The 27,142-nt window shown below is 33.4% G+C and overlaps 6 protein-coding genes across 13 annotated transcripts; 3 read left to right on the forward strand and 3 right to left on the reverse strand.

The window, feature by feature from the left end:
- Positions 1–53: 53 nt before the first annotated feature.
- Positions 54–2,812, reverse strand: LOC108564951 (solute carrier family 25 member 45). 3 transcript variants are annotated; one of them, XM_017924156.1, is made up of 5 exons: positions 2,733–2,812; positions 2,535–2,611; positions 1,039–1,323; positions 625–948; positions 251–571 (listed from the first exon to the last, which is right to left on the reverse strand). In XM_017924156.1, the coding sequence occupies exons 3-5, from the start codon at positions 1,283–1,285 to the stop codon at positions 333–335; spliced, it is 810 nt and encodes a 269-aa protein (XP_017779645.1). In that variant the 5' UTR covers positions 1,286–1,323; positions 2,535–2,611; positions 2,733–2,812; the 3' UTR covers positions 251–332. The 3 variants fall into 3 exon arrangements, with proteins under 3 accessions (XP_017779643.1, XP_017779645.1, XP_017779642.1); XM_017924154.1 differs by lacking the exon at positions 2,535–2,611 and having other exon boundaries at positions 54–461; positions 2,733–2,799; XM_017924153.1 differs by lacking the exon at positions 2,535–2,611 and having other exon boundaries at positions 2,733–2,799.
- On the forward strand, positions 2,439–5,760 carry LOC108564950 (protein salvador homolog 1). Its single transcript, XM_017924152.1, has 8 exons — positions 2,439–3,309; positions 4,190–4,418; positions 4,475–4,601; positions 4,663–4,936; positions 4,993–5,173; positions 5,230–5,411; positions 5,482–5,614; positions 5,668–5,760. The coding sequence occupies exons 1-8, from the start codon at positions 3,219–3,221 to the stop codon at positions 5,741–5,743; spliced, it is 1,293 nt and encodes a 430-aa protein (XP_017779641.1). The 5' UTR covers positions 2,439–3,218; the 3' UTR covers positions 5,744–5,760.
- LOC108564952 lies at positions 5,758–6,488 on the reverse strand. Its single transcript, XM_017924157.1, has 3 exons — positions 6,408–6,488; positions 6,144–6,357; positions 5,758–6,092 (listed from the first exon to the last, which is right to left on the reverse strand). Exons 2-3 carry the CDS (start codon positions 6,355–6,357, stop codon positions 5,911–5,913), a joined length of 396 nt encoding a protein of 131 aa, XP_017779646.1. The 5' UTR covers positions 6,408–6,488; the 3' UTR covers positions 5,758–5,910.
- Positions 6,489–10,983: 4,495 nt separating this feature from the next.
- LOC108564972 (protein ABHD4) lies at positions 10,984–15,181 on the reverse strand. 3 transcript variants are annotated; one of them, XM_017924188.1, is made up of 6 exons: positions 14,974–15,181; positions 14,257–14,336; positions 11,688–12,221; positions 11,517–11,631; positions 11,277–11,463; positions 10,984–11,217 (listed from the first exon to the last, which is right to left on the reverse strand). In XM_017924188.1, the coding sequence occupies exons 2-6, from the start codon at positions 14,288–14,290 to the stop codon at positions 11,026–11,028; spliced, it is 1,062 nt and encodes a 353-aa protein (XP_017779677.1). In that variant the 5' UTR covers positions 14,291–14,336; positions 14,974–15,181; the 3' UTR covers positions 10,984–11,025. The 3 variants fall into 3 exon arrangements, with proteins under 3 accessions (XP_017779677.1, XP_017779676.1, XP_017779675.1); XM_017924187.1 differs by lacking the exon at positions 14,974–15,181 and adding an exon at positions 14,620–14,947; XM_017924186.1 differs by lacking the exon at positions 14,974–15,181 and adding an exon at positions 14,470–14,611.
- A 449-nt stretch (positions 15,182–15,630) lies between these two features.
- Positions 15,631–20,837, forward strand: LOC108564970 (actin-binding protein anillin-like). Of its 4 annotated transcripts, none has more exons than XM_017924183.1 (17): positions 15,631–15,840; positions 15,931–16,276; positions 16,332–16,483; positions 16,540–16,788; positions 16,968–17,612; positions 17,674–17,812; positions 17,883–18,039; positions 18,428–18,533; positions 18,595–18,726; positions 18,786–18,989; positions 19,044–19,275; positions 19,330–19,497; positions 19,562–19,800; positions 19,858–20,025; positions 20,087–20,281; positions 20,340–20,512; positions 20,574–20,837. In XM_017924183.1, exons 1-17 carry the CDS (start codon positions 15,820–15,822, stop codon positions 20,674–20,676), a joined length of 3,429 nt encoding a protein of 1,142 aa, XP_017779672.1. In that variant the 5' UTR covers positions 15,631–15,819; the 3' UTR covers positions 20,677–20,837. The 4 variants fall into 4 exon arrangements, with proteins under 4 accessions (XP_017779672.1, XP_017779673.1, XP_017779671.1 ...); XM_017924184.1 differs by having other exon boundaries at positions 18,428–18,527; positions 18,783–18,989; XM_017924182.1 differs by having other exon boundaries at positions 15,632–15,840; positions 18,783–18,989.
- A 957-nt stretch (positions 20,838–21,794) lies between these two features.
- On the forward strand, positions 21,795–22,957 carry LOC108564943 (glutamate--cysteine ligase regulatory subunit). Its single transcript, XM_017924144.1, has 4 exons — positions 21,795–22,052; positions 22,111–22,309; positions 22,365–22,679; positions 22,736–22,957. Exons 1-4 carry the CDS (start codon positions 21,945–21,947, stop codon positions 22,870–22,872), a joined length of 759 nt encoding a protein of 252 aa, XP_017779633.1. The 5' UTR covers positions 21,795–21,944; the 3' UTR covers positions 22,873–22,957.
- Positions 22,958–27,142: the final 4,185 nt, after the last annotated feature.

The raw sequence follows: 27,142 nt of genomic DNA on the forward strand, positions 1-27,142 counted from the left end.
ATTAGTACATTTATTTTCTGTGCTTATTGATGATATATTGTTTACCTTCGTCATTTAGACTAATTTAGATTAGCTGTTATAGGTTCGCAATGCATGTTGAAAACATGTATTTTATTAACAATAACAATCTTTATTAAATCTCGATATGCAGAAATAAAATAACAATATATAAATAAAAATAAATGCACAATGGAATGTGTTTCATTTAGCTATCGCCTATTTCCTTTCAATAAATATTTAAAATCATTAAGTAAAATCGTATTTTAATAGAATTTGCAGAATATTTGTACTAAAAGGTTTGGAACTTCGATTCGCTCCAAGATGGTCACATCTCAAAGGGTGTTGAAGAAATCCAGCAGAAATTCGTACGTCACGAAGATAGCAGCGTTGGCTGGAAATGCTCTGGCGCAGACCGCTCCCATCCCTTTCGTAAAAGCTCCCCAACCCTCGGCTCTGTAAGACTGATAAAAGCAATCGTAAAAACCCTTGTACTTTGGAAGATCAGGGCTATCCACTTGTAGCCTTGATTTTATCACGTCTATCGGTATAACGATTGACCACGATAAAACACCTGAAAGTTAAATAAATTATTCTCATGCAACTTGTTCGTGTTATTGGTTATACCTGCACATCCACCAGCCATAACTTGTTTGACCAAGGGATGATTCAATTTTTCGATCGGATAGTTGACGATCTTCAAGAGTTCGTAGGATAATGTGTATATTCCGCTTGTTGGAACGTCTCTACACATCATGGGGAAGACGCCCTTGTAGAGGCCGGGAATTCCTCTCTTTTTGAACAACTTCCTTACACAATCCCATACACCGTGATAATGGGTCTCATGAGGAATATGCCAGACGCCTTTGTGTTCGGTCTGGCATTGAAGAATGATCTTTACCAGTTCAGGCGGACAAGTTACCACGACTTGAAAGAATCCTGCCGTGCATCCTGGAAATATCAGTTCAATCAATTGCTAGTTACTATCGCTGTATATCAGGAAGCTCGTGTTGCCTATAATACATAGCTAATTATACCTGCCTCCCCAAAAAACATGTTTCATCCATTCCGGATCGTCCTTCTGCACTCTGAAAAATTCTTTATCGCCTTGGCTTTGCACAATCCTCATGTAATTGCCGTAGATTCCAAAAAACACGGCGTTAGATGGGCCTGTCATGAGAGCCGGGAAAAGCACGCCCTTGAAGAAAGCACGCGGCCCTTCGTGGACGAAGGTCATCTGGACAGCCTTCCAGAGGCTGGAGCCTAACGTCTGCTGACGCACTTTCATCGTATCCAGTGGATGACCCACCACCAAACCCGCCACCCCTAAGTATATTCAATACAACTTTCTAATTTCTACCAAATTACATTCTTAAAACCCAAGCAAAAGCAAACGGTCCACTAATAGCCTTTTTTTTGAGATTTTCCTGTATTTCGACATTTCTCATGGCCTTAAAACATAATCATATCATTGATAGTTGTTAGTATAATACGTAAGCAAACATGCAGAATCGCCTCATCTTTGCATAATTTAGAGGCGATAACCTTTTCGGAAAGTTCATTAACATAGAAAGGAATGTCGCAGGATGACGCTAGATGATCAAATACAACTACAATTTGCGAAAAACATGGTCTATCAATGATAGATCCTACAATAATCTCGCAAAAGAGATCCTATATTTTCTATATTTCATACCTTCGTCAAACGAAATAAACGTATTGCAGATATCCTATTTAACACATATTTCTTACTAACTAATATTAATTATGAATTATTATTAATTATCATCAAGGAATATTTTATCTAGGTACTATCCAGTAAATTGGTTTAATTCAATTTGGTAATTACTATAAAGTAGATTAAATGGTTCTAATTAAGTAAGTAAAACTATATAATGAGAAAATATTGATTAGTAAATTGTTCATGAAATAATTTCGGAAATGCTTTGTGGTAAAGACAAAGATTTGATCATAACAAAAATATTGATAATAGTACATTTTTGTAGCAGTAAATTAAAATAAAGTTATCTAATTATCAATAAAATTAAAAGAAATGTATTTGAATATATGAAGGTATTAATAAAAAATGTAATTTAACAAATTAATTATTGAAATTATCCTTGCTAGCATAATGCCAATTTAAGTAAAAAATAATTTTGTAAAGATGTTTTAAAAGGCAACTTAACTTTGCGTGGGGAGATGTATAGAATAAAATAAAGTTCTAAATTATAGTTTACTTTTACAAATATGCATTTAGAATTTTTGAATCAATTTATTTCTTCTTCTACCGGTAATGAGTCTCCTACTGGAAACCCCTTCACATTTAGCTGGGTCAATTTATTTATTATATTAAATAAATTAATTCATTGTATATATTTTTTAAGCAAAAATTTAGGAACGTTTAGTTCTAAATTATAGTTATTCATTTCTTTTCTTTAACATAAATTATATAACTTTAGGGCGTCTATCATCTTTAAGGATGCAGTGGTTTAGTCAGGTTTAGTGAATAAAGTAAAGAAAAATGCAACCAAACTTACAGTGCACATGGTGCGCCTGCGTTAGTGACTCAATGCGTTCTCGTCTTCAGCATAAACAATGAAAATGTGTGTGTCAACTGAGAGACAAAAGAGAAAAGTTGTACATCGGTCGTATGAGAATTTGTAAAGTTCGAGATTTTTTGGAGAATGTAGAGAGAAAAGCAGGATTTTCTTGTCTGTCGTGCAATCTTGTTTTACCTCCAATCCATCCAGCGCTGAAGTCCTGCCAATTCATCGTCGTCGAAGCGCGACGCTTAAACAACAACAACAACCAACAAGAAGAAGGGCAACACTCGCGAATCCAACCAGCATCGTCTGATCTTCAGCCCCTACACAGCATCAATGCCCAGCGAGGTAGGATGGTGCCGGCGCCGAGGGTAGCTTAAGAATGGTGCGGCCTCAAGCAAATGGGCCCAGGCATTAACTGTTCAAATTGTAATCTCGATTTTTATTACGTTGGTTGACCTTCAGCGGAAATTCACAGACTATTTTTTGATTTTGATTACATTCGCGGCGAGAGACCGAAAATAGCCTCTTTTTTCTTCGGTCCGTCGTCCCTCTTTTTCCAAATCCGCTCCTCAATATTGTCGCCGCACAAATTTCATTACGTTCTTGACTGGTTGCCACTTGTGCAATAAATAATTTTGTGCAGCTTTCGTAAATGATTTTCATCTGCTGACCATCATGAAATCCAGGAAGAACAAGGACTCCAGGACGATACAGGAGGGTGTCGTCGGGAGGTACGTTAAGAAGGACACCCCACCGGAAATGCCCAGTGAGTAAACGCTTGCTCTTGTTTTTATTATTTTTGTTCCATTTTCATATGCTAATCAATCAAAATATGTTGTTTTGACATATGTCGCATTCCTGAACATAACCAACAAAATGCAAGCAAAGTGGTCTGACACTATGTATATACCAGACTTACTCTTAACATATCTTCCAATTTCTTCTTTCTACTATTTAAAAACACTAATCACTCAACTAAATTATTATAAACGTATCCCAATTAATTAAAGAGTAAATAAACAACATCTGAAGAACTATTATGATATATATATACACAATATCACCTATATTTTGCATATTTTGAAACAATATTATTCTTTAGTTTTTCAAACATAATTAAACTCTATTACTATCATAAATTATAGCTAATTCATAAACTATAGTTGTTTTATTCAGCACATCTAAAATCTTGCAATATGCAAAATTTAAAAAAATATTTATATATAAGATAAAATATAATTATAATAACAATATTATTAAATAATTATATATTTAGAAATGTACTTATTATTTTCATAAATAAATATCCTGATATCAAATCAGGAATTGGAACAATTGTGTTTAAATAGTTTGTCATAACTATGTTTACCAATTATGTAAATTGAGTTATTTTGTATGCATTTCTTTATATTGTAAGTATGTTTACTATTAATCTTAATTGGTGTTATTTTGTATGAAATGCTTTAAATTTTTAAGTTATTTATATCATTTGCATAATTTATATTTTGAGACCTTGGGATGTTATGAAACAGTTATTTGTCAAATGTTCTGCTGCTAACAGAATATTAATTTTTAAATAAATTCTTCATAATAAGTATTTCCAGAAATGCATAATATTTGAATATTATTTTGTTTTGTATATTTAGTTATAAATGTTTGGAGTACTGAGCCTCAACGAAGACTATCAAGTCAGAACAGGAGTTCATTTCCACCACAAGGCAACTCTCAGAGTTCTACAACGTCCCAAGCGCAGCCCAATGCATCCACAACCGTTCAGAAGTTTGGTAATCAGAAGACGACAATCAGCGACGTGGGTTTGGGTTCTCATGAGGGCAAATATACGCCAAGCTCGTCCGTTCCTAATTTAGCATCAAAGTAATTTCGAAACTATATTATGAAATTAAGATGTTTAAATTGATTTTTTTTTTCAGATTTGCTAACCTTTCTGTTACGAACAAGCAGTCTGTCGTAAATCAAAGTCTTGCCGCCATAAACCAATCTCAGCCGATTTATGTGAATCAGCCAATAATTAGCAATTCCTATGTAGATAATTCCGCCGTACGTATAATATAAACAAACTGGAAGACATAACATAATTGGAATTTCTTTTCGCTTTTAGAATAATGCCAACTACGTCGAAATTGATCAGATTTATCCATTAGCAAACCAAGATACCGCGTCGACGTTCGGCAGCGAGATCAACTATAGCAATCGGGCGCCTTCGCCGATTTATCAGAATACAAATGAAAGCAGTAATCAATTTCAAGCCACTCCCATTTACAGTAACACCAATGCCGAGCGATTTCGACCCCAATCTCAGGGGATGACATACGGAGAGCAATTGGCGCATCATTTAAGACAGACAAAAGAAAGAACTGAGAACACGCAGCAGGGTAATTCTTTGCTGATTATTTATTAACCTACAGTTATAATTGACTATCACTTGTAGAGCAAACGGAGGAATTGCCATTGCCTCCAGGGTGGTCGGTAGATTATACACTGAGAGGTAGGAAATACTATGTGGATCACAACACGAAAACGACACATTGGTCACATCCATTGGAGAGAGAAGGACTTCCCACGGGATGGCAATGCATCCATTCGCCGATCTGGGGTGTATATTACGTGAAGTGAGCATCCCCTACATTATACAATGAATGTGATGATAATATGTAACATTTTTCAGTCATATAACGGGCCAAGCGCAATACGAGCATCCATGTTTAGTGCCATGCTACAATTACCAGCCAGACGTTAGATATATGAATCCCCCAAGGAATACCCACTATCAGCCACACAGTGTATTAGTGCCTGCAAACCCGTATTTACTAGAGAAAATTCCTAATTGGTTGACAATCTATTTTCAAAGTAATTACCACTACAAAAAAGGAAGCTACAGGAATGTGATTAATTATTTCTTTCTTTTTTTTGTATACAGCAAGCGCTGAACTAGATCACAAATTGAGATGGGACATGTTTAAATTGACACAGCTGGACTGTTACAATGCTATGTTGACGAGATTATATAAGCAAGAGCTGCAAAATATCGTAATGCGTTACGAAAGTTACAGGTGAGAAAATGTTGTTTACCATTTAGCCAATTTACTGATGAACCTTATCCTAGGTCGGCGCTCCTAGTTGAAATGGAAAAGTTTCAAATGCATCGCCAGAATACGAGGGCTGTGACTGGACACCATTAAATAAGATGAATATATTATTTTTTAATTATATTTTATTCTGTTGTTCCTATTATTATTTTATACTGATATTTACACATCTCGTCTAGACAGTTTACTGTGTGTGTATTACGTTCTCTCTCTTTTTTTATATAATGTGATTTGCATATTAGTATTTTATATTTATTACTCTACTCGGTTAACGTTTCACTGTCTTCACTTTGTGTAGTCTCATTCTCCAATTGGAATCCGAACATCGGTTTATCCTTAAGATCGGATTCGTCATTGTGGATTTCGTATCTGCTTAAATTAAAGCCCTTTACTCTGTAGACGGTGGCATCTTTAATGCCCAAAGTTCTCGTCCATTGTTGTGCTAGAAAAACGTAGTTTAATAAAGAGCTTTATATTTTTTTTATTGACTTACCTGGAGTTCCTTCTGAATTTGACACACCATGATGCTTTGCCCAATCACCTCTACCCTTGTAGAAGGTATAACAAATTACACCAAATGCATTCCATGCTAGGACCATGTACATTATGGATAATCTTGATTTCCATACCTGAGCTCTATTCTCGGGTATTGGTTTTGAGTGTCTCCTAACTATTTTATATAACCATTCGAATTTAAATAAGGACATCTGAAAATTAGTTTTAGTAAAGAAATCTAATATTAAATCATAGAAATTACCTCTTATTGCTTTTTATAAATCAAATACACCTTTGTAAATATGAGAAGACTTTTAGGTTATGTATATGTTATTTATATTATATAAAGATTTGCCTATCTTAAATTTAGTAATTTGATTATATAAATGAAAAATAAATGATATTTTTATATTGTACATTATTTATATTGCCTTATGTTATTTTTACTTAAATTTTATTTACAATAAATATATTTAAAGAGTAAAATAAGAATATCGAAATGCAGATATTATTTATATACTTAAGTATACTTCTTTTAATAATCTTTATTAGTGTTAATAAATAATTAAATTATAATATATGCAACCATGTTTGATTATTTTTAAAATTCAAAATTTAAAATTATTTGAATCAATGTTATTTTATTATTTTAAATCTATTAATTTAATAGAATTTGTTGTTAAATAAGTACAAATGTTCTTAATATAAATTTAATTATATGCGTATATTATAGAGTGATCAAAGATTTTTTAAGTCATTAACATCAAAGCTTGACATAATGGGTGATGAAGCTCCGGCTGAATCCGAAGCACCCCCACCTGCTGAAGAACCTGCAACTGCTGAAGCTCCGGCAGAAGCTGAACCCGAAGCTGAAGTTCCGGCCTCGGAAGAACCGGCTCCTCCAGACGATTCTGCTGAACAACCGACAGGAGAAGAACCGACAAAGGAAGAAGCTGAAGCAAAACCGGAAGAAAGACAAGAAACTGCGGAAGGGGGAACTGGAGAAGAAGGCGAAGCGCCGGTTGAAACAGAACCTGGTGAATCTCAGGCTGAAGAGGGCAAAGGTAACTTATTAATAGATAGAGTGATGAAATTAAACTTTGTAATCTACTATAGCAGAAGGCGAGGCTGGTCCTGAAGATGGGGAAGGTGAGAAGGTAGATGCTGTAGAAGGTGAGGGTGAAGAGAAACCGAAGGAGGAAGAAGCAGCTGAACCCGTGGAGGCTGCAGAAGTCGAAGATGACGATGATGATTTCTTAGACGAAGAAGAGGATTTTAGACGCGTTTCAGACGTCAGCGGCACTGGGTAATATTCTTTTAAACACTTTTTTTTATGCATTTCTTTTAATTAAATAATTTTATAATTTAGAAAACACGCCGATGATAAAGTACGTATACTTAATCATTCTAAGATGGTTCAAAACATTGTGCAATTAATACACCCGTAGGAAGGGAAAAGGAAGTCAATGGATAAGAAGAAAACTAGAGCAATGGGGAGTATTATATCAATAAGACGAGGCAATATGGAATACTTTGATAGGCAAAAGGTGAGCGATGCTATTGATCTTTTTTCGAAGTATTAGCGCATCTGGTACCAGTTTGTACCAAATTGGTTTACTTAATAGTAGGTGCAACAATTTGCAGAGTGCCTTTAGTATATCAATATGAGTAGTAGCATGAGTACCATTGAGGTATCTTTGTCAAATAAAGATACGCCGGAAGTAAAATGTTGCTTTACGAATATTTTAAATATTTTAAGCTACAAATTATTCTTTAGGTTCCGAAATATATGAATTCGTATAAATTGGAATCGGATAAGCCTTTCAATGTGGAAGTAGTGGAAAATATTTTGAAGGAGGTATTGATCGAAGCTCTCGAAGATTTAAATTACGACGAGGAGAAAGTTCCGAAACAGGCAAAATGGGCTTCGAGTGCGATTCGAGCTAAAGTTAAAGAGCAAGAATATGATCGGTATAAATTATGTTTCATTTAATAACATTTGTTTTGATTTGTTGTTTTTCTTTCCTTTTTTTCAGATATAAAATTGTTTGTATGGTGACTATCGGAGAGAAGAGATCGCAAGATGTCTTTTATCTGTTTAGAATGCTGTGGGACGTGGACAGGGATAAATATGCAAGGTTTACTCATGAAAATATGTCCGTGTTTGCTGTCGCGCTTTGCTTTGGATTATATTACGAATGATTGTTTTGTAATTAAACAGCTTCTTTATTCCATAATGGTATATTTTCCTGTTGTATTGATTTGTCTTACGAAATAAATATATGTAGCAAGCTTGTAACATTTTTGTTGACATATTTAATTAAATGAGCTATAAGTTCAATGGAATCCACACACCGTAAGAACATTCTGAATTCAAAAATAAAATAGAAGAAAATTTATTTGTAGATATCTCTGAGAATATACCAGTCAAATCTGATGGAAACCTGGATAGAAAAGTTTCTGTTCGCATCGGGAATATATCTGATGAACCTAATAAAGAGGAATTTATCACGTCTTCTGCTCTGAACGCAGGTGTTACCAATTCGCTACCTGATATTGAATCAACTATTACCCCAAGGATTAAATCCAAATCATTACAATCTACATCCACATTGAAATCCATACTGCATGTTCGCAATACAACAAAAAGCAAGTCATGGCAGGATAATCGACATAAATCAGCGATTACAGTGAAATCGCAGCAATTGGTATCCAAGACACAAATAAGATCGAATAAAAAGTTTTCATCGAAGAAAAGCAACGTATCCCTCCAAGGTAAATATAAAATTCGTTAATCTATATGTACGTTTATAAATTATTAAATTTCAGAATTAAATACAAGAGGACATAACATTAGAAGTGATCCAGGTAAGTAACATGATGCAAAATGTAACAAATCCGAATAAATCTCTTTTAGAAATACAATCTCTCTCACGGGAATTGGCTAAAGATATGTTAGAGGATATACTGGCAAAATCCATGGAGGACGTTGTTTCTAAAGAAATCGATCATTTTGTTATGGAAACGTTGTGCGCTATTACTGGTATATACTATAAATTTCTATCCGTATTAGATTAATTAATTTATTATTTTTTAGAAATAACAGTCGATACCAAACTGAACGCTTGGCAGTACATCTGGATAGTATATTTCCATCTTCAGTATTCGGACGTGGAAATGTTCGTCGCTCATATTCAAACTATTCGTGGAAAACTGCTGCCGCCTGAAGATATTGCAAAAATCATCGTGGATTTGGTGGAAGAAGTTGCGGAATATGCTGAGTACTTGGATGAAACCAGCGATGATCCCGACAAAGTTGCCAAGAATTTGGTTTGGAAGATCATAAATGCAAGTGCACTGAAAAGGCGATACGATGAATTACCAGAGTCAGAAATAGCAGCCGGTGATTTGCTCGATGACATTCTCCGGGAAGTCTATAAAGTGAAGTTTTTAAGACCTTCGGAGATAAGCTTTGAAGAGGATAAGGAAGACGTAACGCCTGAAGCCGATGTCACTTGGGTATAACTAATTACTTATAATTTTTAATTATTGTTACTGTAACTTATGTATTTTTGTATTCAGGCCACGGATGAATATCACATAGGAAGTTGCGATGAATACAGTGGTGTTTATAATATTTCAGAGCATTTTGTTGATAGCCTCATCGAGACTGCCATCTGTAAATACTACATTGCTCATAAAAATCTCTACTAATATATATTTTTGTTAAGTGAAATCGAATGCAATTCTTAGGAAGAGAGCAAAAGAATACGACGAAGATTCTATAGTGCAGTACACATCTGGTTGGGAAGACCGCATGGCTATAAAGTGCATGCAGTTTCCTAAAATCGAAGAATTTAATTTTGGTAAAGGCGTTGACGCAATTGAAAGTTATGTTTGTTCCTGGAACATGCTTGAAGATTGGACTTACGCTATTGACTATTTGATGGCTCAAAGCGATGAAGTCAGTGATTTCTTCCATTACGAAGTGACCTGGTCCTTACCTACGGCTCTTTATCCCATCGCACAAGCTACAGCAAGCGTTTTCTTCATAATAGAAGTAATGAGGATTAAGCCAAGCAGTTGCTCTATTGATGTAAGTTGCAGTAATAAATTAGCAACAATATTATTTATCTTTACTTGCAGATGACATATAAATTCGAGGGAAATAGTTTATTGCACAGACCCTTCGAATATCCCTTCCACGAACAGAGACTGCTGCACATTTTGGAAGCTAAACTCGAATTATACAAGAATTTAACGTTCTAAAGCTTTGTTATGTGGATTAAATAACACCTGCATGGAATATTGAAAACGTTAAACCAGATTTATTAATATTCATCACTTATTAAATATTCTATTAATAACAATATTTCACTTCAATTTATCACAGACTGTAGCAAATCTTTGCAACTGATCAAACAGTCCACGGATATTAAAAAACACAAATAAGCTATAGTGGTCAAAAACAAAAGCGTAAATAGTGCAACAAAAAAGGTCAACTAAATCATTTAAAAGTAAATTGATTTTTATGGCACTAAAGAGTTTTGGTATGAATGTTACCAAAGTTAGAATTTCACTATGAAAAACAAAATGTTTATTTCAAAAATTAAAATTAGGATTCTCTTGTTTCAAGATTCGTATTCAAAATCCTTGGAAATTTCAACGCTCGAAAAATTTGGAATTGAATGACTAGTCTATGAGAACAAAACACAACAAAATTACAATAAATTAGATAAATAACTAGCCTCGCGACTTAACAATTAAAAAAACTTATTGCATACGGTATATAATTTTCATTCTCTTTAAAACATGTGTATATATATTTCTTTAAAAACAAACGAAAAATATATATATTTATAATAGATTATGTCGTCAAATTACGTCGTTTGTAGGTCCGTATCTTTCTCGGATTCTGTCTTCGTAGTTTCTTCTGGCAGATCGGATACTCCTTGAATGGCCAACATTTTCTTAGGTTTAACTCCATCCGCTGCGTCGCACGCATCGTTCACATACTTGTTAAAAGTATCCGGTCTATCAGCATACACATGATGTCCAGCTCCAACAATTACCTATATAAATAAGTAATATGTGATATTATATAGTTATTATTATGGAAATAGTTAAATACCTGTAAGTTTACATCGGACGTTTTCCTCTTTTCTCTGATTATTTCTCCAGCAGAATTGTCTACCCAAGAGCGTGAACCGTACAGCAACGTAATGGGCACCTCTGGGGCGAGTCCATCAATACGATTTACCATCGGATGTTTGGCCCAGCCGAAGCCTGACATCATAGTGTGGAAGGCACCCTCGCCGCTAAAACCACTTATAACTCAACGAAAATTCTCGTAATTATCCTAATAACTTACCTTGGGGACTGAGAATTACACTGGTACAGGTACTGTGTGATAAGATATTCATCTTTAACAAAAACTGAGAATTTCTTGGTGATGTCTGGACGTGCCGTGTTTATAACCCATTGACCTGCAAATAATTAATATTATTAGTAATAAGTTCAGAAATATTTTATAACTATATACCTAAAGGTCCGGCGGCTCTCACAGCCCAAAGCGGATTCAGTGGTTGCAGCGTATAAGCGATAGCTTTGACCCAGAAGGGGATCTCTTTGCGCGCATAATCTGGAGGCCTCTCGGGGAATCCCCATGGATCAGCCAGGATCAAATGCTTAACGCGATCAGGATGTGTGATGGCGTACGATGCTGCTAGAAAACCTCCCATACTGTGTCCCAGCAGGACGAATTTCTCCAATTTCATCTCCTTCCTCCATTCTTCAATGGATTTTACGAGCTGCTGCTCAGCTTCGATGGCGTCCGTGCTGAATTTAGGTCTAGTGCTGCGACCGAAGCCCAGTACATCAATAGCGTAAACTGGTCGCGTAGCTGCAAAGCTGTCCAGATTCAGACACCAAAGAGCAACACCGGCTCCCAATCCATGCAGAAGGACAAGTGGGGTTTTCGTTGAATCCTGGTTCATCGATATCGTCCATATTTTGTCTGCTGGTCCCACCACCGGTCCTACGTCCACGTAACATCCTCTGTATACAGTACGACAATCTATAATAATGCAAATACATTTCATTTGAAGTTTTCATTATGACGCGAAATTAAGTTACGGCTGACGCTTCAGACAATTACAAATAGCTTGAATAGTTTATTTGACGTAACTTCGTAAATAATGAGATAAGACGTATATAACAAAAATAACATATATATGAAAAGCCTTTATCTACGTACGTCCTTGATAACAGCGTAACCTACTTACCATACAGTTGATAATGAAAATAATAGTGATACAAATAAAGTGATTTTATAGACTTTGAATAGAATTTGAATTTTTAAATCATCTGGACAAGACCAAATCCAAATTAATTACATCAAATTATGCATGATCTTACGAATTTAAAACGAATTGCGTGATGCAAATTACCAGACAATCAGCCGAATAGCAAACAAACACATCAAGGCCGGTTTGCAATTTATATTTAAACATATGAAAGCAATCAACACGTCAATATCTAGCATGCAATACCGTTGATCATTAATTTATTTTTAAGTATTGCCCTATGTACTCCAATGAAAATATTGATTTAATCTAACTGACTAACAATGATTAAAACTTAAATATAGATTACATTTTGTTTTACGAGACATTTGATAATGCCAAAATTGACTTGGTTCTGCAAATTCTCTCTTACTTTTATTAAGCAATTTAAAAAGACACTATAAATTCTACTTAAGAAAACTAACATTTCAAAGCATATTCAAAATATATACTTGAAACATTATAAATTGACTTGAATTATAATTAAATATTGTAAACTAATTTACATTTCATGTTATAAATTAACTTGTTATTTAAATAACATTGAAATTATGAAATTCGATCTAGAATAAATATTATTGAAAAAACAATATTATGACATAGCAGATTTTAATGATACGATTCGTTGAAAGTACTACTTATTTAAAATATGTGTTTGTATTCAAACTATAAAGAATCAATAATTTGAGATGATATTTGATAAATATCAAGATTTAACAAATAAGACAAATGGAGAGTCTGGACGACGGTTACCAATTAGAAGAAGATTCCCTAAATTAATATCGTTAATTTTGAAAATCAATTACATATATTAATGTGTCAATATTCCAATTATAAAGATTGCACAAAATCATAGAAAAATTGTGAAGGCTTCAGGCGATTGTCCAAATTAGGGTCAATAAAATGTTTACACATCTTTATAAATAAAATAGAATGTTTTCAAATTTAGGTAATCTCTTCAATTATTTTAGATAAACTCTTGTTTGATTTATATACCAGAGGTGGCCAAGTCATACGCGATCTCTTAGAACAGTTGATCTCAAGAAAAACAAATAGGTCACACCTGGTTGTAAGATGCATTTATAAGAGCTTTTGAATCTTGAATGGTCAGTGGGTCCTCCGACCATCTGCAATGTAAGTGGTGTTAAGTCCCTATTAACGTATTATTCAATATGAACCAAATCTGGCGTTTACTATTATTTAATCCTTAATCAAAAACAAGTGTATAAACGCCAACCGGAATTCGTGTTTTTTAAGATTACTTGATATAGATTTCTTAATACAAAATGTATAGTGAACGCACTTGAATTTACGCAATTTCGTAGTGTATATTTGAGTATGCGAAGATTAAAAAAAACGATATAATATATAGATATCACATGGAAAAACTACATCCTGTTGATATAACATTTTAATCTTCAACAAATCTAAAAATACAAACAGTCAATATTTAAAGAATCTTAATACATTATTTGAAAATATATTAAGATTATTTCAAAAATAGGAGATAAGTTATGTTGATTGTTTATTATATGAAAATATAATTTGTTTATCTTTATTAGATTCTTGCAGATGATTATTAGTAGTGCATAAGCAGTAACTAATGATATGAAAAGCAAATGGTAGCCCTATTTTATTATGCCTTTTAAACAATAAGGATGGCATGAAACTTTGCTGATAAAGAGACAGTAATAGCAAAAGCATTCTAATGTAAATAGCAATTATCATGTGTAGATATGAATATATATATATATAGAAAGTACTTACATTGCAATATCTTCTTTTCCACTGCTCGTAACATACTATCCGAATACTTATTCCATGATATCCAACTTGAACTGAACCAGCTGTCGAGGATAGTCATAATTAATCAGTGAATTGTATAAACATTTGTAGTGGGGCAAAAGAAGTGTAGTGAGGTTAAAACTAATTATGTGCATGTAGATATATTAGTATGTGCTGTAATTTTCTGGAACTTACCCAACTATGATGATCAAAAATTTCATATACAACCTGGCATACAATTTGAAGATGCTTTGAACGATCATTATTAAGAAGTTTTCGATTAAAGTGAACATTTTCTATGTGTATACTGATTTTTACGAGCGTTATTTATTTTTTTTATTTTACCTTGATTTCCCTGGCGTTAGTTCAGCGATGGTTCTACTATTGTCACTCATTTGTTGCTTTTTTTTTGTTCGTTTTTCAATAAAAATAGGAAGATGTACCTTTGTTCAAAATTGAAACAATAATAAACCTTTATTCTCTAGACGCGCGATCTCAAGTATCGACGAACCGCTTTTCTAATCCAATATTAAACGACTGATTGTACAACTGAAATACTTCGCGATTAAGTACAATGCAATTATATGGTGACTCATAACCTCCAGATACGGAATTTGTACCCTGCATTCACCAGATGCACACATCGCTCAATGTTCGACTCATTATTGCGCCTTTATTTTGATTACAAGTTTTCATTACCTGATACGGTTCACCAGCAATTTTGAATTTTCCCGCCACTGAATACGCTTAGATGTTTATTTTATTTTCTTGCAGTATTATTAAATGACAGGCATTCGGTTTTCTCTGTTTCTTATGTATAATCCAACCCATACAAAATGTTCAATGCAATCGAAACTACATCTCCTTTCCCTTTCTGGCGACTACCTAATGCCTCTAATACTATAATGCTATTACTGTATAAGTTACAGAGCTTCCTGTTGACAATTATTTCGACACATTTTTTTATCATCGATTTTTTCATAATATTTATATATCTGTGACCTTGAACAAATAAGGAAGAACGATTAAAGATGTCATTGAGTTTACATAATCTATAGCAACAAAGTAAATTATATTTAATTTTCAGTTATAACGGACATTGCTCTGCCATCTATGAAATATTCAGTTAATCCATTCGAATTACCAACTTTATGAAAATTTACATTAATGTTTAAGTAAAAAAATTATTAATTGTATTTATAAGATTAAGTTTAATTTAATTTTATAATAACTCTTAAGTCTACTCTTAAACACTAATTAGTTAATTAAAAAAAAAACGAGTTTTGTAGTGGTAGACCTGAAAAATAACAGTATTAGATGAATCCACCAATGAATATATAGTATTTCAAAGTGGCTCCCTCCTTCTGTAAACATACAACGGTTTGTTTGAAACTTGAAGTAAACGGTTTGTGGTGTCGGCGTATCGTAGGGGAGGTGTTTCAAGAAAAACGAGTTTTTGTTAATCCACAAACAGATTGTTTTTATTGTCTTGTCTTGTGTTCGTTGTTAATAAATGTTTTACGCGATTTCTTAAACTAAAATATCATGGATTCTTCATTCACAGAAGTAAGTAAACTGAAATTCCGTTATTGGAGGCAAACAAAAAAAAACAGACAAGTGCATTATAGATTAGTAACTAACTTACTTTATTCTTAGCATGTATTGGAGAGGGCTAGAGCAAGGCAAAAGAAACTGTTTCCATTGAGAGAAACAAAACTGGGTGATGAGAATGTATCTGAACAAACGAGGGGCTCCCCTAGTAAACCCAAAATGATGAAGCAAAATTCCAAGACAAAAATATCTTCAGATGTGACAAACAATGATCAGACATTAAATATCGTAAAGGATTCGTTAAATCTTGAAATTAAAGTTAGCTCAACAGATAATGTGAGGGTGGAGGTGGAAATTGATTCAGACTCTGATAACATTGAGAATGTTGCTACCCCAATAATAAGAGAGCAGGCGAAGAGCAGATTGCAACGACTTGGTAAATTGTATTCAGGTTTGTATTTGATATTTATTGGTGGTCATTTAGTTAATATTTGTTTTATTGTTAGGTGAAGAAGATTTGTCATCTCCTATTCATCAGAATGAAGCCAAGTTTCATGTAGATTCTGAAAGTGGTACATCCAATGTCGTCAGATCCAAGAAAGGTTTGGGTAGACTTGCAGAACTTGCAAATGATATTAATCAATGGGAAGATGATATGGTATATAATCAGTTAATGTCCTGTTTGTAGTATATTTTAAATATAAATGTTTACAGTCTAAAAAGGATATAAGTGAGAAGAAGCCAACACCTAAAAAGTGGAAACCTCCAGCACCTCAACCACCTGTAAGCAATGTATCATCCAGGAACAATAGTCCTGCTAAAGTGACCACAAGATCTAAACAACCAGCGCCACAGCCTCCAAATACATCAAAATCAACAAATATGGAATGTGAGGCTTCTAAACCAGAGATTAAGTCTGGTATTAAAAAGTTACAATGGGATCCAACCGTTATAGAAAGTTTGGTAAATATTCAATTTGTTTAACAATTTTCACTAACTTTCTGTAGTATTTCTCACACTTTACCTCTTGTTGTGACGTTAAAAATTCTGCGATTTGTTGCATTTGTCTATGGGTTTTGGGTTAAATATGAACTATGTGATTGGTATTATCATTTTATTTATATTTTTTTATCTGGATTTAGGAATCGCAGGGTTTTACTCGTACAACATCAAATACGCGGTTAGTCTATAATTTTAAAAATTCGCAGGATAAAGACTCTACTACTGACAAATCGAAGGAAACTGCTCGAATCGATACTATCGCCGAAGATAACGAACCTGCCGTTTCGGAAAAACCCAAAGTCGGTAAAAAAGAGTTTGTTCCTCTTAGTTTGCAGAAGGAGGAACAAAAACTTACTCCGAGGGTTATAGGGACCAGCAAAGTTGCAAGCAGGGCGGCGATGTTCGAACAGAAAGTGTCGTCTGTTCCTGCGAATGTGAAAGAAAAGGACCCAGCCTTGTTGTCGGTATCTGAACGTATGAAACTCTTCGAAAAGAAACGTGGAGAGGCATTAATACCAAAAGCTCCATTTGGTATGAATATTGTGAATAAAGGTAACACTGTTGACGATAAGAATATCGACAAGAAAGTGATCGAAACTAAGACTTGTATGAAACAAGTTGTTGAAAAAGATGAGCCAGTTTCAAAATCGATTGCTGAAAAGATTGCTCAGCTTACGAATAAAAATGTGAATACCATTTCGCAACAGCAAATTGAAAATAAGGTGAAAGAGGAACGAGAAAATGAAATGGCGGTACTACTAAATAGGTTCCATGAAAATAAAAAGGTATGATTATTAACATGTTTGTAGAAAAAAAAAGCAGCTTCTTATTATATTTTTTTACTAGGTAAATAACGAAGAAATCGAGGTGGATTCAGAAGAAGATGAGGAGGAATACAATGAAACAACAGCGATGATTGCATCAAAGTCACCGAAAATAATTTCAGTGGAAAACGTGAGCAGGAGAAGCGGAGAAAAAAGAAGCCGTGAGTTTAAAACAAATTGTTATAATAATAATAGATATTTATTCCTGAATTTGTTTTGATGTTTTTGCAGAAGGTGATAGTCCGCGCGTGCAAGCCGTGTTGGGTGACGTGAAGAGAATTAAGGTGACCCAACCGAAGGACGGAAAGTTGTATCCCTGTCTATCTGACATTGAGAATGCAACTGAAACGGAACCCGAACCTACGATATCACCATCACCAAAAAACAGGTGCGATTCATTTGTTGATTGGATATTGTTTCTCCTTTGTCTTGCCTGATCCTGTTACTTAAATTTAAAATTACTTAGCTAAATTTATGTACTTAATTCTTCGTACTATGAAATTGTATTAAATCCCAATACAATTTGATAATACTGGACGAAACAAATCGGTTGTGTTACGATAAGTTTAAAGAGATTAATGGCCAGAGTGCTTAACTGTATATTTAATACTTATATATCGAGATAGTTATAATAAGTTAATTTGTTTTATAAATAAGTCTGTGATTATTCCTTACTCATCCATCGAATACATTCAATAAACGAGAAAATAAAGATTGCTTGATTTTCTTTGTAAGTCACCTCTAGTCTTTTCTAACATTCTGTTTTCTGTATTTAGCTTTGTCGAGGATAGTTTTTCGTTCTCTGAAGGCGAAGTGGGCACAAGTTTCGAACGAGAGATTATGCACTCTGTTTGCAAGAAAACTCCAGAGCGCAGAGTAAGTGTAAGTTGTTTGTTTGTGCACTATAAACACCTTTTATTCAATGATTTTTCTTACATCTTAGAACTTTACTGATACTGATTCTGACGTCTCGAATATCTTGGACGACATGGACGATTATCTGAACGAAGTCGATGCAGACACTGATAGTATTGGGCCAACACCTCCAAAGAATATAAAAATTTCGTCGCCCAAAGTATGTGCATTATTTCTTAAATTAATACGATTATTCATTTTTTATTTTTTTTAAAGAAGATCCACAGCGAACCGTCACAATCATTCAAGTATAAAAATTTCTCTCCAAGAAAATCACCGAATCGTTTCCAATCTCCTTGCAAGATTATAACGTCACCACCGTCAAGAAGAACATCAGGAGATTTACCTACTCATGTGGTAGATGGAGAGGATGTTCTACCATTGAGGTATACAGTCAGTTTTTACAGGAAGCAACAGACACAGGTAATTATATTAATGAAATTATACATTATGCTTAAGTGATGTGTTGATTTATAGAAGTCTACGACACCTGTGCGACATATAACCAGAGAAATCGTCGAGGAAGATGAGATTCCTGAAGGTCCAAACGAGGAAGTCGCTGATAAAATTAAAGAATTAACAGAAGAAATGAACAAACAACAAATGGTCATATCGCAAACGAGTTGTGCTCTCAATCTTTGCAACGCAACGCCAGAATTTACAGGATCCACTGAGCAGGTGGAAGCTGAAAAACTCCTGTTGTTAGCAAGTAAATAATAATTCAGATTCAATGAAATCAATTACTTATTCCATTATGTTAAAGCTCACCGAAGGCAAGTTGCGTCCATGGAGATACAGAGATTGCAAGTGGAAGATTCTTTGAGGCCTTTGGCCTCTCACGCCGAACATGTGCCATTGGAGAGAGGAGTTCTCATAATAAAAAATATTTCAATTCCGCTGAAGAAGGAATACGTGAGGGCTTTATCAGCAGGTAATATTAGAGTTTTTTCCATTTTGAAATGATGGTATTAAATGTTTGTTTCTCTTTTTATAAGCTGGCGGCAAAGGACACCACGTTGTGTGTTTGGTCAAATGCGGCGAGCAGGTCGCTGCTACAAAAATTGTATCTACAGTCGCCAGTTCTCCGAAGAACTTGGATCTCGAATTGAACGTTCCCGATGTGATCAAATTTGATAATATCTACAGCGATTTCACAGTTTGTTTTGAGATATATTGCCTTCAGGCTCAAGAGGAAGTTTTACCGCACGAAGTTAAATATCACATTAATAAGAAAGTAAGACGGTTTTGGTTTTGAGTGTGAAGATATTTGTAACGTTAATGTTATGTTTAGGGAAGTAACAAGATGACGCCTAAGAAAATGAAGGATTCGAGATTGGTTCGACCGCCGAAAGAGTCACCGGCCGGTCCTCAAGCTATCCGAACATCAACTTTCGCGTTAAACGGTTACGTCGTTTTCTCTATAAATGCGATTAACAAACTCTCGTGGACTCTAAATAAGGTAATGATGATGTACATTAATTGAAAACAATAATGCTAAACATCATTCTTCTCATTTGTAGATACCATCCATCAGTCCTTTAGAAGGTACTGTAATCATGAAGGTGTCTTGTAAGATGGATGTGTCTGTCGAACATCGCGGCTTCTTGAATATGTTCGAGGATATTTCAGGATTGGGCGCTTGGCATAGAAGGTGGTGTTTATTGAAAGGCGAAACAATAAGTTATTGGAAATACCCAGAAGACGAGCGCAAGAAGGTACGAATATCGCGTTGATCGTATCGAGAAAATATACTAAGATTCAATTATTTTTCAGGCTCCTATTGATTCAATTGATTTGAAATCTTGCACTACGACTAATGTGGGTCAGGTGAGCAGAGAAATTTGTGCTCGATTGAATACATTCCTTTTGGAAAGAGAACGGCCTGCAATGAACGGTGACAGAGAAACACTCACAATGACACCGGAAGGTGACAGAACGATAATTAAGTGAGTGATTTGAAAGTGATTGTAGTAGTATTTAGTTACTGATTATTATGTTATCTTTCAGGCATTTACTATCAGCTGACACAAAGGATGAGCGGCTCGAGTGGTGCCGTAACTTGAATAAAGCGTTATCCGCCATAAGGATTTGGGGATACAAGAAAGTTTAATTATGTTAACAAAGTACTTATCTTGCATAACACATATGATATATAACTACGCGAAGTAATGTTGGGAATTTCTCAAAAAAACAGATTTTATTTTATGAGTTTCCATTTTAAAGTGATTTTTATAACAAGAAATATAAATTATGTATTATATAATTATTAACTGAAGCTATATAGTATTTGAAATATATAATAAATGTACTAAATAATTTATAGTTATAATTTTTTTATAGTATCGCTTATTTTATTTAATAATCAAATATAATTAACTGATACAAAAGGGCTATTGACCACTCTATATAATAAATTCTATTATTTTTTTATTTGAAAAAAATCAAGAATTATAATAAAAGATTTACAAATTATAATACAGGACTTAATTATGATATATTTTTTTTTATATATATTATTAAATAACAATGCAGAAGAATTTACAATATTAACTAAGTCAATGATTATACAATATATTTTGTAACTAATATTAAAGTATAAATAGAAATTAATCCAGCAATGTTCAAATAATTAATGGTAATACAAATGTAATACAAATCGTTTTGTTTAAATCAGTCCATGTAGAAATATTCTACATTTTTATTATATTAAGGTACATTAAGATTACATAAGAAGCACAAAAAAGTGTTATCATAATTTTAAACAAAAATGAAACAGTTAAATAGGATTTGTTTAATATACTTGCTTATTAAATAACAGAAAATGTGCTTAGTTGCTAGCGGAATGTGCATGTTGCAGAATTCAAGAAGTATAGCTTTAATTCTGCGTAAAAATTCTATATTAAATTATAGGCAACGTAATTATATCGAATGACTTTACTTGCTAAGTAATAAAACTATGAGACGCATTATTAAGCCATCTAATTGGCAATTATTTTTATTTTAGCTATTATTATCCCGTTTACCGAGATTGTGTTACGTAACTCGCGATGATTATTTTCCTATAAGCCGTTGACATGTCCCACAGAAAATAAATCAATTGTAATAACACCATATACACATAACTTAGCTGATAATAATCTTATGAATGCGAAATTAAAATAGTAATTGCTGAAAAAAATATCCATAATTGCAAGATAATTGCCTGCCATTCAAGGTCGTCGCACAGTTCAGATAAATGACGCGATCATTTTCAGTTTGAACGCAACGCAAACGCAACAACTAGTTGTTTGTATTTCTCCTCGATTACAACATCGTTCGCAACTTATTACATCCAATTACATCTACAAGTGAAATATCATCAATAAAGAAAGGTGCATTATGGCAAACGTATTAACTGAAAACGTGAAGACATTGATTGTCAACACTGGCAATATATTGTCCTTCAACGATATTACTAAAAATCCAGGACAAAATCCTTCAGAAGAGGTTATATTTCGAGAAACTAGTTCATCACATTATTGACGTTTGTTTATATTTTTTTTAGCTTGAAGAGGCCATCAAGTTGACAATATCAAACAATCATGTCAGTAATTTGGCAGCTGAAGAAACCAATTTGATTACAAGCAAGCATAATGATTTGGTGGAGAAAATGTCCGAGCATGATTTAGAAAACCTGAAGATTGGTATTAAAATATTCTTGACCACTGACAATGCTACTTACATCAAACAGGCTTTAGATAAAGGTAATATTAAGAAGTTTATAATAACTACAGTTATCATTAATTATTTCATTATCAGCATTTGCTGCCCTTAATGTGAGTTCCGTGCACAATGTTATTGTATCTCTATACAATAAGGGAACTCCAGATGAGCAGGTGCAAAAGATTTTAAACATTTGGTCATGTTTAGAAGAATTTGTCAATGCAAAGAAAGTGCAACAGATTGGGTTATCTGACATTGAGGAAAATGGATTTCGTTCAGTCTATGAAGCTGTGAAAGTAAAGCCCAGTATAATTCAAATTAACTTGGCTACCTGCTGTGTAGTCCCACCTACATTGCAAGCATTCTGCAAGGAACATGAAGTTTTGCTTCTCACACACAGTGATCCAGCTGGTAAATATTTGATGCTCTTGGAGAATTAGTAAATACTAATCAAAATTTACTTTTAGAAATTTTACCATCCACTTCAATCTTCAATATATTTGATACACCTCTGAACTTTAACTGGGCTGTCCGGTTCTTGGTACATATCAAGTGTAGAGGAGTGCTAACCACAAAAGGATACATTTTAAGTCTAAACAAGTAAATTTTAGGTACTGTGTTCTAGGAAGTCATTTATGTACAACTAATTTTTTTCTACATTCCAAGTGACTTATTTTAATTAACATTTTAACTTAATTGTATATATTTATTTTAACGTTACGAAACGTTACTTTTATTTCTATTTACCACAATAATTTGCAGTTTCAAATTTTACAATAGCCTGGATAATATTTTTTAACGTTGTTATGTTTATAGTTATTTAAAATAAAAAAAAATATTTGAAATTATTTATATTATAAAATTGCTTAACAAGCGACGTTTCGCATAACGAGTGACGATTATAAGAGAAATATCACTATACGAGTAAAAATCCGGAAATTTTGGAACGGATTAAACTCATTAAGCGAGGTTCAATTGTAGTCATTTTTTAACACATTTTTTGAAAATAAAAATACAGGACCTCGTTAAGCGAGGTATTTAAACTTAGGCAACTCAATATACGTAGATCTATATTATAGAATATTTCTAATTGTTTCATATATATCTGTTTTACTAAAATATTTGCCAATATTTTGAAAAACATATTCACCCAGTTGCTCATAATAAAATATAACTATAACTAGTAAAAATCCATTATATCGATACAATATTCATTCATGATGTATTTTCTAATGTATTTGTGTAGCATTTACTATTAAAATAAATGTTAATGAAAACAAGTATAATTTACATTAAATTATTGACAAAATTTTAACATACTTAGTATATTTATAATAATATTAGTATGGCGCAAATAACCCTTTATGTGTTCGTTTAATAATTTTTAATATTGTTGATAAACTACTCTAATGTAATAAATTATCCATGTTTTTTTTTAATCTTTAGCTTTTTATTCGGAGACATGAAAGTATTATTAACTTTTGCACAAGTTTGAAAATATGTATGATCACAAACAACACTAAGATTCGACTAGAATGACTAGTCGTTTTTCTTACAATTCATTTTGCTCGTTAAGCGAGGTTTCACTGTGTATTTGTTTTATTATAAAATACCATGTATTTAGATATTTATATTTCACATACATTATATACATTTACATTAGACTATATACTAATATGCATGACATAAACGCATTTTTAATACCATATTTTTGTAGAAATCTCTAGCTTTGTGGTTTAATAGTTATTTTTATTATATGAAATACGCTGATACTGAAATATTAAATAATAATAATTAAACTAAGAACAAGAAATGGTCATTTTATAAAGTTGTTTGATTATAATTGTTTAAGCTGTATTTAAAGAGTTGTGGTAATTGTATAGTCGTAAAATGACGAATTTCGAAGAAATAGAAAATAATAATGGATAAAGTTTTCTAGAAATAACGTCTTTAAATAGTAGTTTATTAACTTAGACCGTTGTAATGTAATAAGTAACATTAATAGCTCTTATATCTGTTATTGATATGCCTTTAATACATTACATAACAATTATCTACTTTGCTGTTTGGTTTAGAGATAAGCAGCGACGTGCGGTTGTTTTGTTCGGCGGCGGAGGGAGATTCAAATTGGAATTGAGAAAAAAAAGTTGTAAAATATTTTCTGCGAACGAGGCGATCAATCCGTACATTAAATTGATTAGTTTGAAAGATATATAACCAATTAAATGTTAAATTGTGTTTCTTAGTCCGCTTTGGTCGGCTCGTGGATATAAACTTAAATTGACTCCTGGTCACAATTACGTTGTAACTTAAGCAGCCGCGCTATATATAAATACAAATTAAATGAATTTAAATCAACATTTCGTTTTCATTATATTTATGTAAGGTCGATCCGTTTTTCCTTAGCCGTTCGAGTGGTTTATTTGTGATCAATCATGTGGGACCGCTTTCCTGGCTTTGACTCGACGAAGAGATGAGAAGGATAAATTGAGAGAGACAGAGAGAGAGAGAGATGGAGAGGCCCTACTAATTGCCAAGCGCAAGAAGAAGAAGTTAGTAATGAGAATGTGATTTGTTTATTTGCAGGACAAATGATTGATTCTCGGAGTGTCCGAAGACAACAAACCGCATGAAAATGTATGAAGCACCGCGGATCAATTAGACTGGCGGTATACATAATGTACCTGCAAAAATTTGTCATAAATTTCGAATGAAGGGTTCCCCCCTTTTCCGATCCTCTCATCTCCTGCTCGGTCGCATCGGCCGTTTCATATCTGATGCAGAATTCCTGAGTGGCATTGATCAGTATTCTAAGCGAGTCTAAAATTCAGTTGGTCACCGATCCACTGTGTGATTGATGTGTGATCTCTTGGAGTGACATGACAGACCAGGATACTCTGCACACACAAACGGACACACTCCGACCACTTTTTGCTCCTCCGTCCAAACTCTAAAGGCGAATTTATATTTTTAGGACCATTAGGTCCAAATATATATATGTATATGTGAAGGTACGACATGCCATAAGAACCACCAAAAACCCGAACCATTTTAATTAATGTTTCCGATTTCGCAAACGCCAATTATAAGTTTGAGCAGATGAAGAAAATGTGATGACTTATCACGATTGGCTGTGGCGCACAACTGGATAAATGTCACTGACGTTTCCAATAAATCCGCACATTTTCTTTATTTTTAATTCTTAGTTTCACTCCAGCTTCATTCCTTCTGCACGTTGAAATGAGCCCAAACCGAGGTGAGATCCGAGCACGATCGTCGAGACGATAAGCTCAAAAATATTTTAATTAAAAGGTTAACATCAGGAATATCGATGAAATAAATTTGTGTGATAGTTAAAGTTTCTACTCATATTTCCTATATAAATCAGAAGTATATAAATCTATTCGTTATATCTCTTTTTCCTTTAATAACATTCAGCACATAAGCTTAGTTCATGTATCTTGTCTCTAAAACGTAATTACAATAAATACATAATTGAAATGTATTCACGAGCCTTGTAATATTGATTTAAGGCTGAATATGGCACGCAGGGTGCCAGTTCGAATCCACTGACTTAAATCATATGAAATTTTAGCTCATGAAGTGGCGAATCTGATACAATTTGGTCTACAAGTACCGAATTAACTCGACAGCTTTAGAAATTCAGACAAATGTTTCAGTTCTCGGCGAATGTTCGTAACTAGACACACAATTCTCATGCATGTAAAGAAATTGATTATTTTTTTATCAATTTAAATTATATACGCTTTAACTCTTTGAAGTTAAAGTATGGACTATCAAGATTCATCACTTGACATACCAATCAAATTAATCGGTAATTCCTCATTCACGTACATTTTCTATAAAATTATAATAATGCCCTATTAGGCATGTTCATAAGGTACATTGCATGTACCACCGCCCCTCAAAGAGTTAAGGAGGTACTACTATACATCATATCTACGAACATCAAACAACATATTTTTATAAAGGACTAATAGTACTAGTAAAATTTAATGATAATCATATTAAATAGTAGTCGCAGACATTTTTAATCCCGTGAACCATGACGAAATCCTTTGTCATCTACTCATTTAGATAGTCTTTCGTCTTCTACAATTGTAGAAGAAATATCTTCCTATTCTATTTTACACTTTAAAAGAATCTACTCCATTTATAAATGTATCTGTAATGCAGCGGTCGGGGAACTTTTTTAACCATTACCCCAAAATATTATTGCGTAAGTCGATATTACCCCCCCATTTTGAATAGAAAACAATCAATGTAAATTTTAAATAAACATTATTTATTGAATTAATTTGCATATTCATATTTTTAAAAAAAAGTTACATGAAAATAGTAACAAATAGTAATAGACAAACAAAATAAAATTCTTAAATTGGAACAAACAAAAAATAATTGAAAACTTTCCCCCTTCAGGTTTTGGAAACATGATGTTGCTTCATGTTTGATATAATTACTTTAAAATTGGGACTTTTGATGTAAGAGCAATTTGAATACAGTCTTCGGCTTTTAATCGATTTCTGTTTTTCGTTTTTATGTTCATTAGAATGGAAAAACCTTGTTCACAAAGGTAGGTTGTTGCAAATTGCAGCCTTTGACAACCAAAAAGACGACAAGATTTGCTTTGGTCTCAAATTGAATACAGTATTGGATGGAAGTTCAAGAATTGCCTCTGCCAAACCTGGAGGTTCTTCTGGTATGTTAGTAATTTCACATTTAAAAGGATCTACAACCCAATTCACAGTTTGTACATCAAGATCTGAAAAGTAGTCAGAGAACCGCTCTCTGAGTTTGGTAAGATGAAATTAGAAAAATTACCCAAAAAATAATCATTTTTACCCCATTTTGGG

The sequence above is a fragment of the Nicrophorus vespilloides genome, unplaced genomic scaffold (assembly GCF_001412225.1).
Source record: "Nicrophorus vespilloides isolate i.1.1-1 unplaced genomic scaffold, Nicve_v1.0, whole genome shotgun sequence".
Lineage (NCBI taxonomy): Eukaryota > Metazoa > Arthropoda > Insecta > Coleoptera > Silphidae > Nicrophorus > Nicrophorus vespilloides.

What these genes read in the sequence shown, in the direction of transcription:
- LOC108564951 (XM_017924153.1), bottom strand. Translation starts at nt 2,769, where the DNA reads ATGAATTGGCAGGACTTCAGCGCTGGATGGATTGGAG. An exon ending in GAAACATGTTTTTTGGGGAG is followed by an intron (nt 949 to 1,038) that starts GCAGGTATAATT and finishes TGATATTTCCAG; the next exon opens with GATGCACGGCAGGATTCTTT. An exon ending in TATGGCTGGTGGATGTGCAG is followed by an intron (nt 572 to 624) that starts GTATAACCAATA and finishes TTTAACTTTCAG; the next exon opens with GTGTTTTATCGTGGTCAATC.
- LOC108564950 (XM_017924152.1), top strand. Translation starts at nt 3,219, where the DNA reads ATGAAATCCAGGAAGAACAAGGACTCCAGGACGATACAGGAGGGTGTC. An exon ending in CACCCCACCGGAAATGCCCA is followed by an intron (nt 3,310 to 4,189) that starts GTGAGTAAACGC and finishes TTGTATATTTAG; the next exon opens with TTATAAATGTTTGGAGTACT. An exon ending in GTTCCTAATTTAGCATCAAA is followed by an intron (nt 4,419 to 4,474) that starts GTAATTTCGAAA and finishes TTTTTTTTTCAG; the next exon opens with ATTTGCTAACCTTTCTGTTA.
- LOC108564952 (XM_017924157.1), bottom strand. Translation starts at nt 6,357, where the DNA reads ATGTCCTTATTTAAATTCGAATGGTTATATAAAATAGTTAGGAGACAC. An exon ending in AAATTCAGAAGGAACTCCAG is followed by an intron (nt 6,093 to 6,143) that starts GTAAGTCAATAA and finishes ACGTTTTTCTAG; the next exon opens with CACAACAATGGACGAGAACT.
- LOC108564972 (XM_017924186.1), bottom strand. Translation starts at nt 14,567, where the DNA reads ATGTTCACTTTAATCGAAAACTTCTTAATAATGATCGTTCAAAGCATC. An exon ending in GGAAAAGAAGATATTGCAAT is followed by an intron (nt 12,222 to 14,256) that starts GTAAGTACTTTC and finishes GCATTATTATAG; the next exon opens with ATTGTCGTACTGTATACAGA. An exon ending in GAGAGCCGCCGGACCTTTAG is followed by an intron (nt 11,632 to 11,687) that starts GTATATAGTTAT and finishes AATTATTTGCAG; the next exon opens with GTCAATGGGTTATAAACACG.
- LOC108564970 (XM_017924182.1), top strand. Translation starts at nt 15,820, where the DNA reads ATGGATTCTTCATTCACAGAA. An exon ending in GGTTCCATGAAAATAAAAAG is followed by an intron (nt 17,613 to 17,673) that starts GTATGATTATTA and finishes TTTTTTTACTAG; the next exon opens with GTAAATAACGAAGAAATCGA. An exon ending in ACAGGAAGCAACAGACACAG is followed by an intron (nt 18,990 to 19,043) that starts GTAATTATATTA and finishes GTTGATTTATAG; the next exon opens with AAGTCTACGACACCTGTGCG.
- LOC108564943 (XM_017924144.1), top strand. Translation starts at nt 21,945, where the DNA reads ATGGCAAACGTATTAACTGAAAACGTGAAGACATTGATTGTCAACACT. An exon ending in GACAAAATCCTTCAGAAGAG is followed by an intron (nt 22,053 to 22,110) that starts GTTATATTTCGA and finishes TATTTTTTTTAG; the next exon opens with CTTGAAGAGGCCATCAAGTT. An exon ending in CACACACAGTGATCCAGCTG is followed by an intron (nt 22,680 to 22,735) that starts GTAAATATTTGA and finishes ATTTACTTTTAG; the next exon opens with AAATTTTACCATCCACTTCA.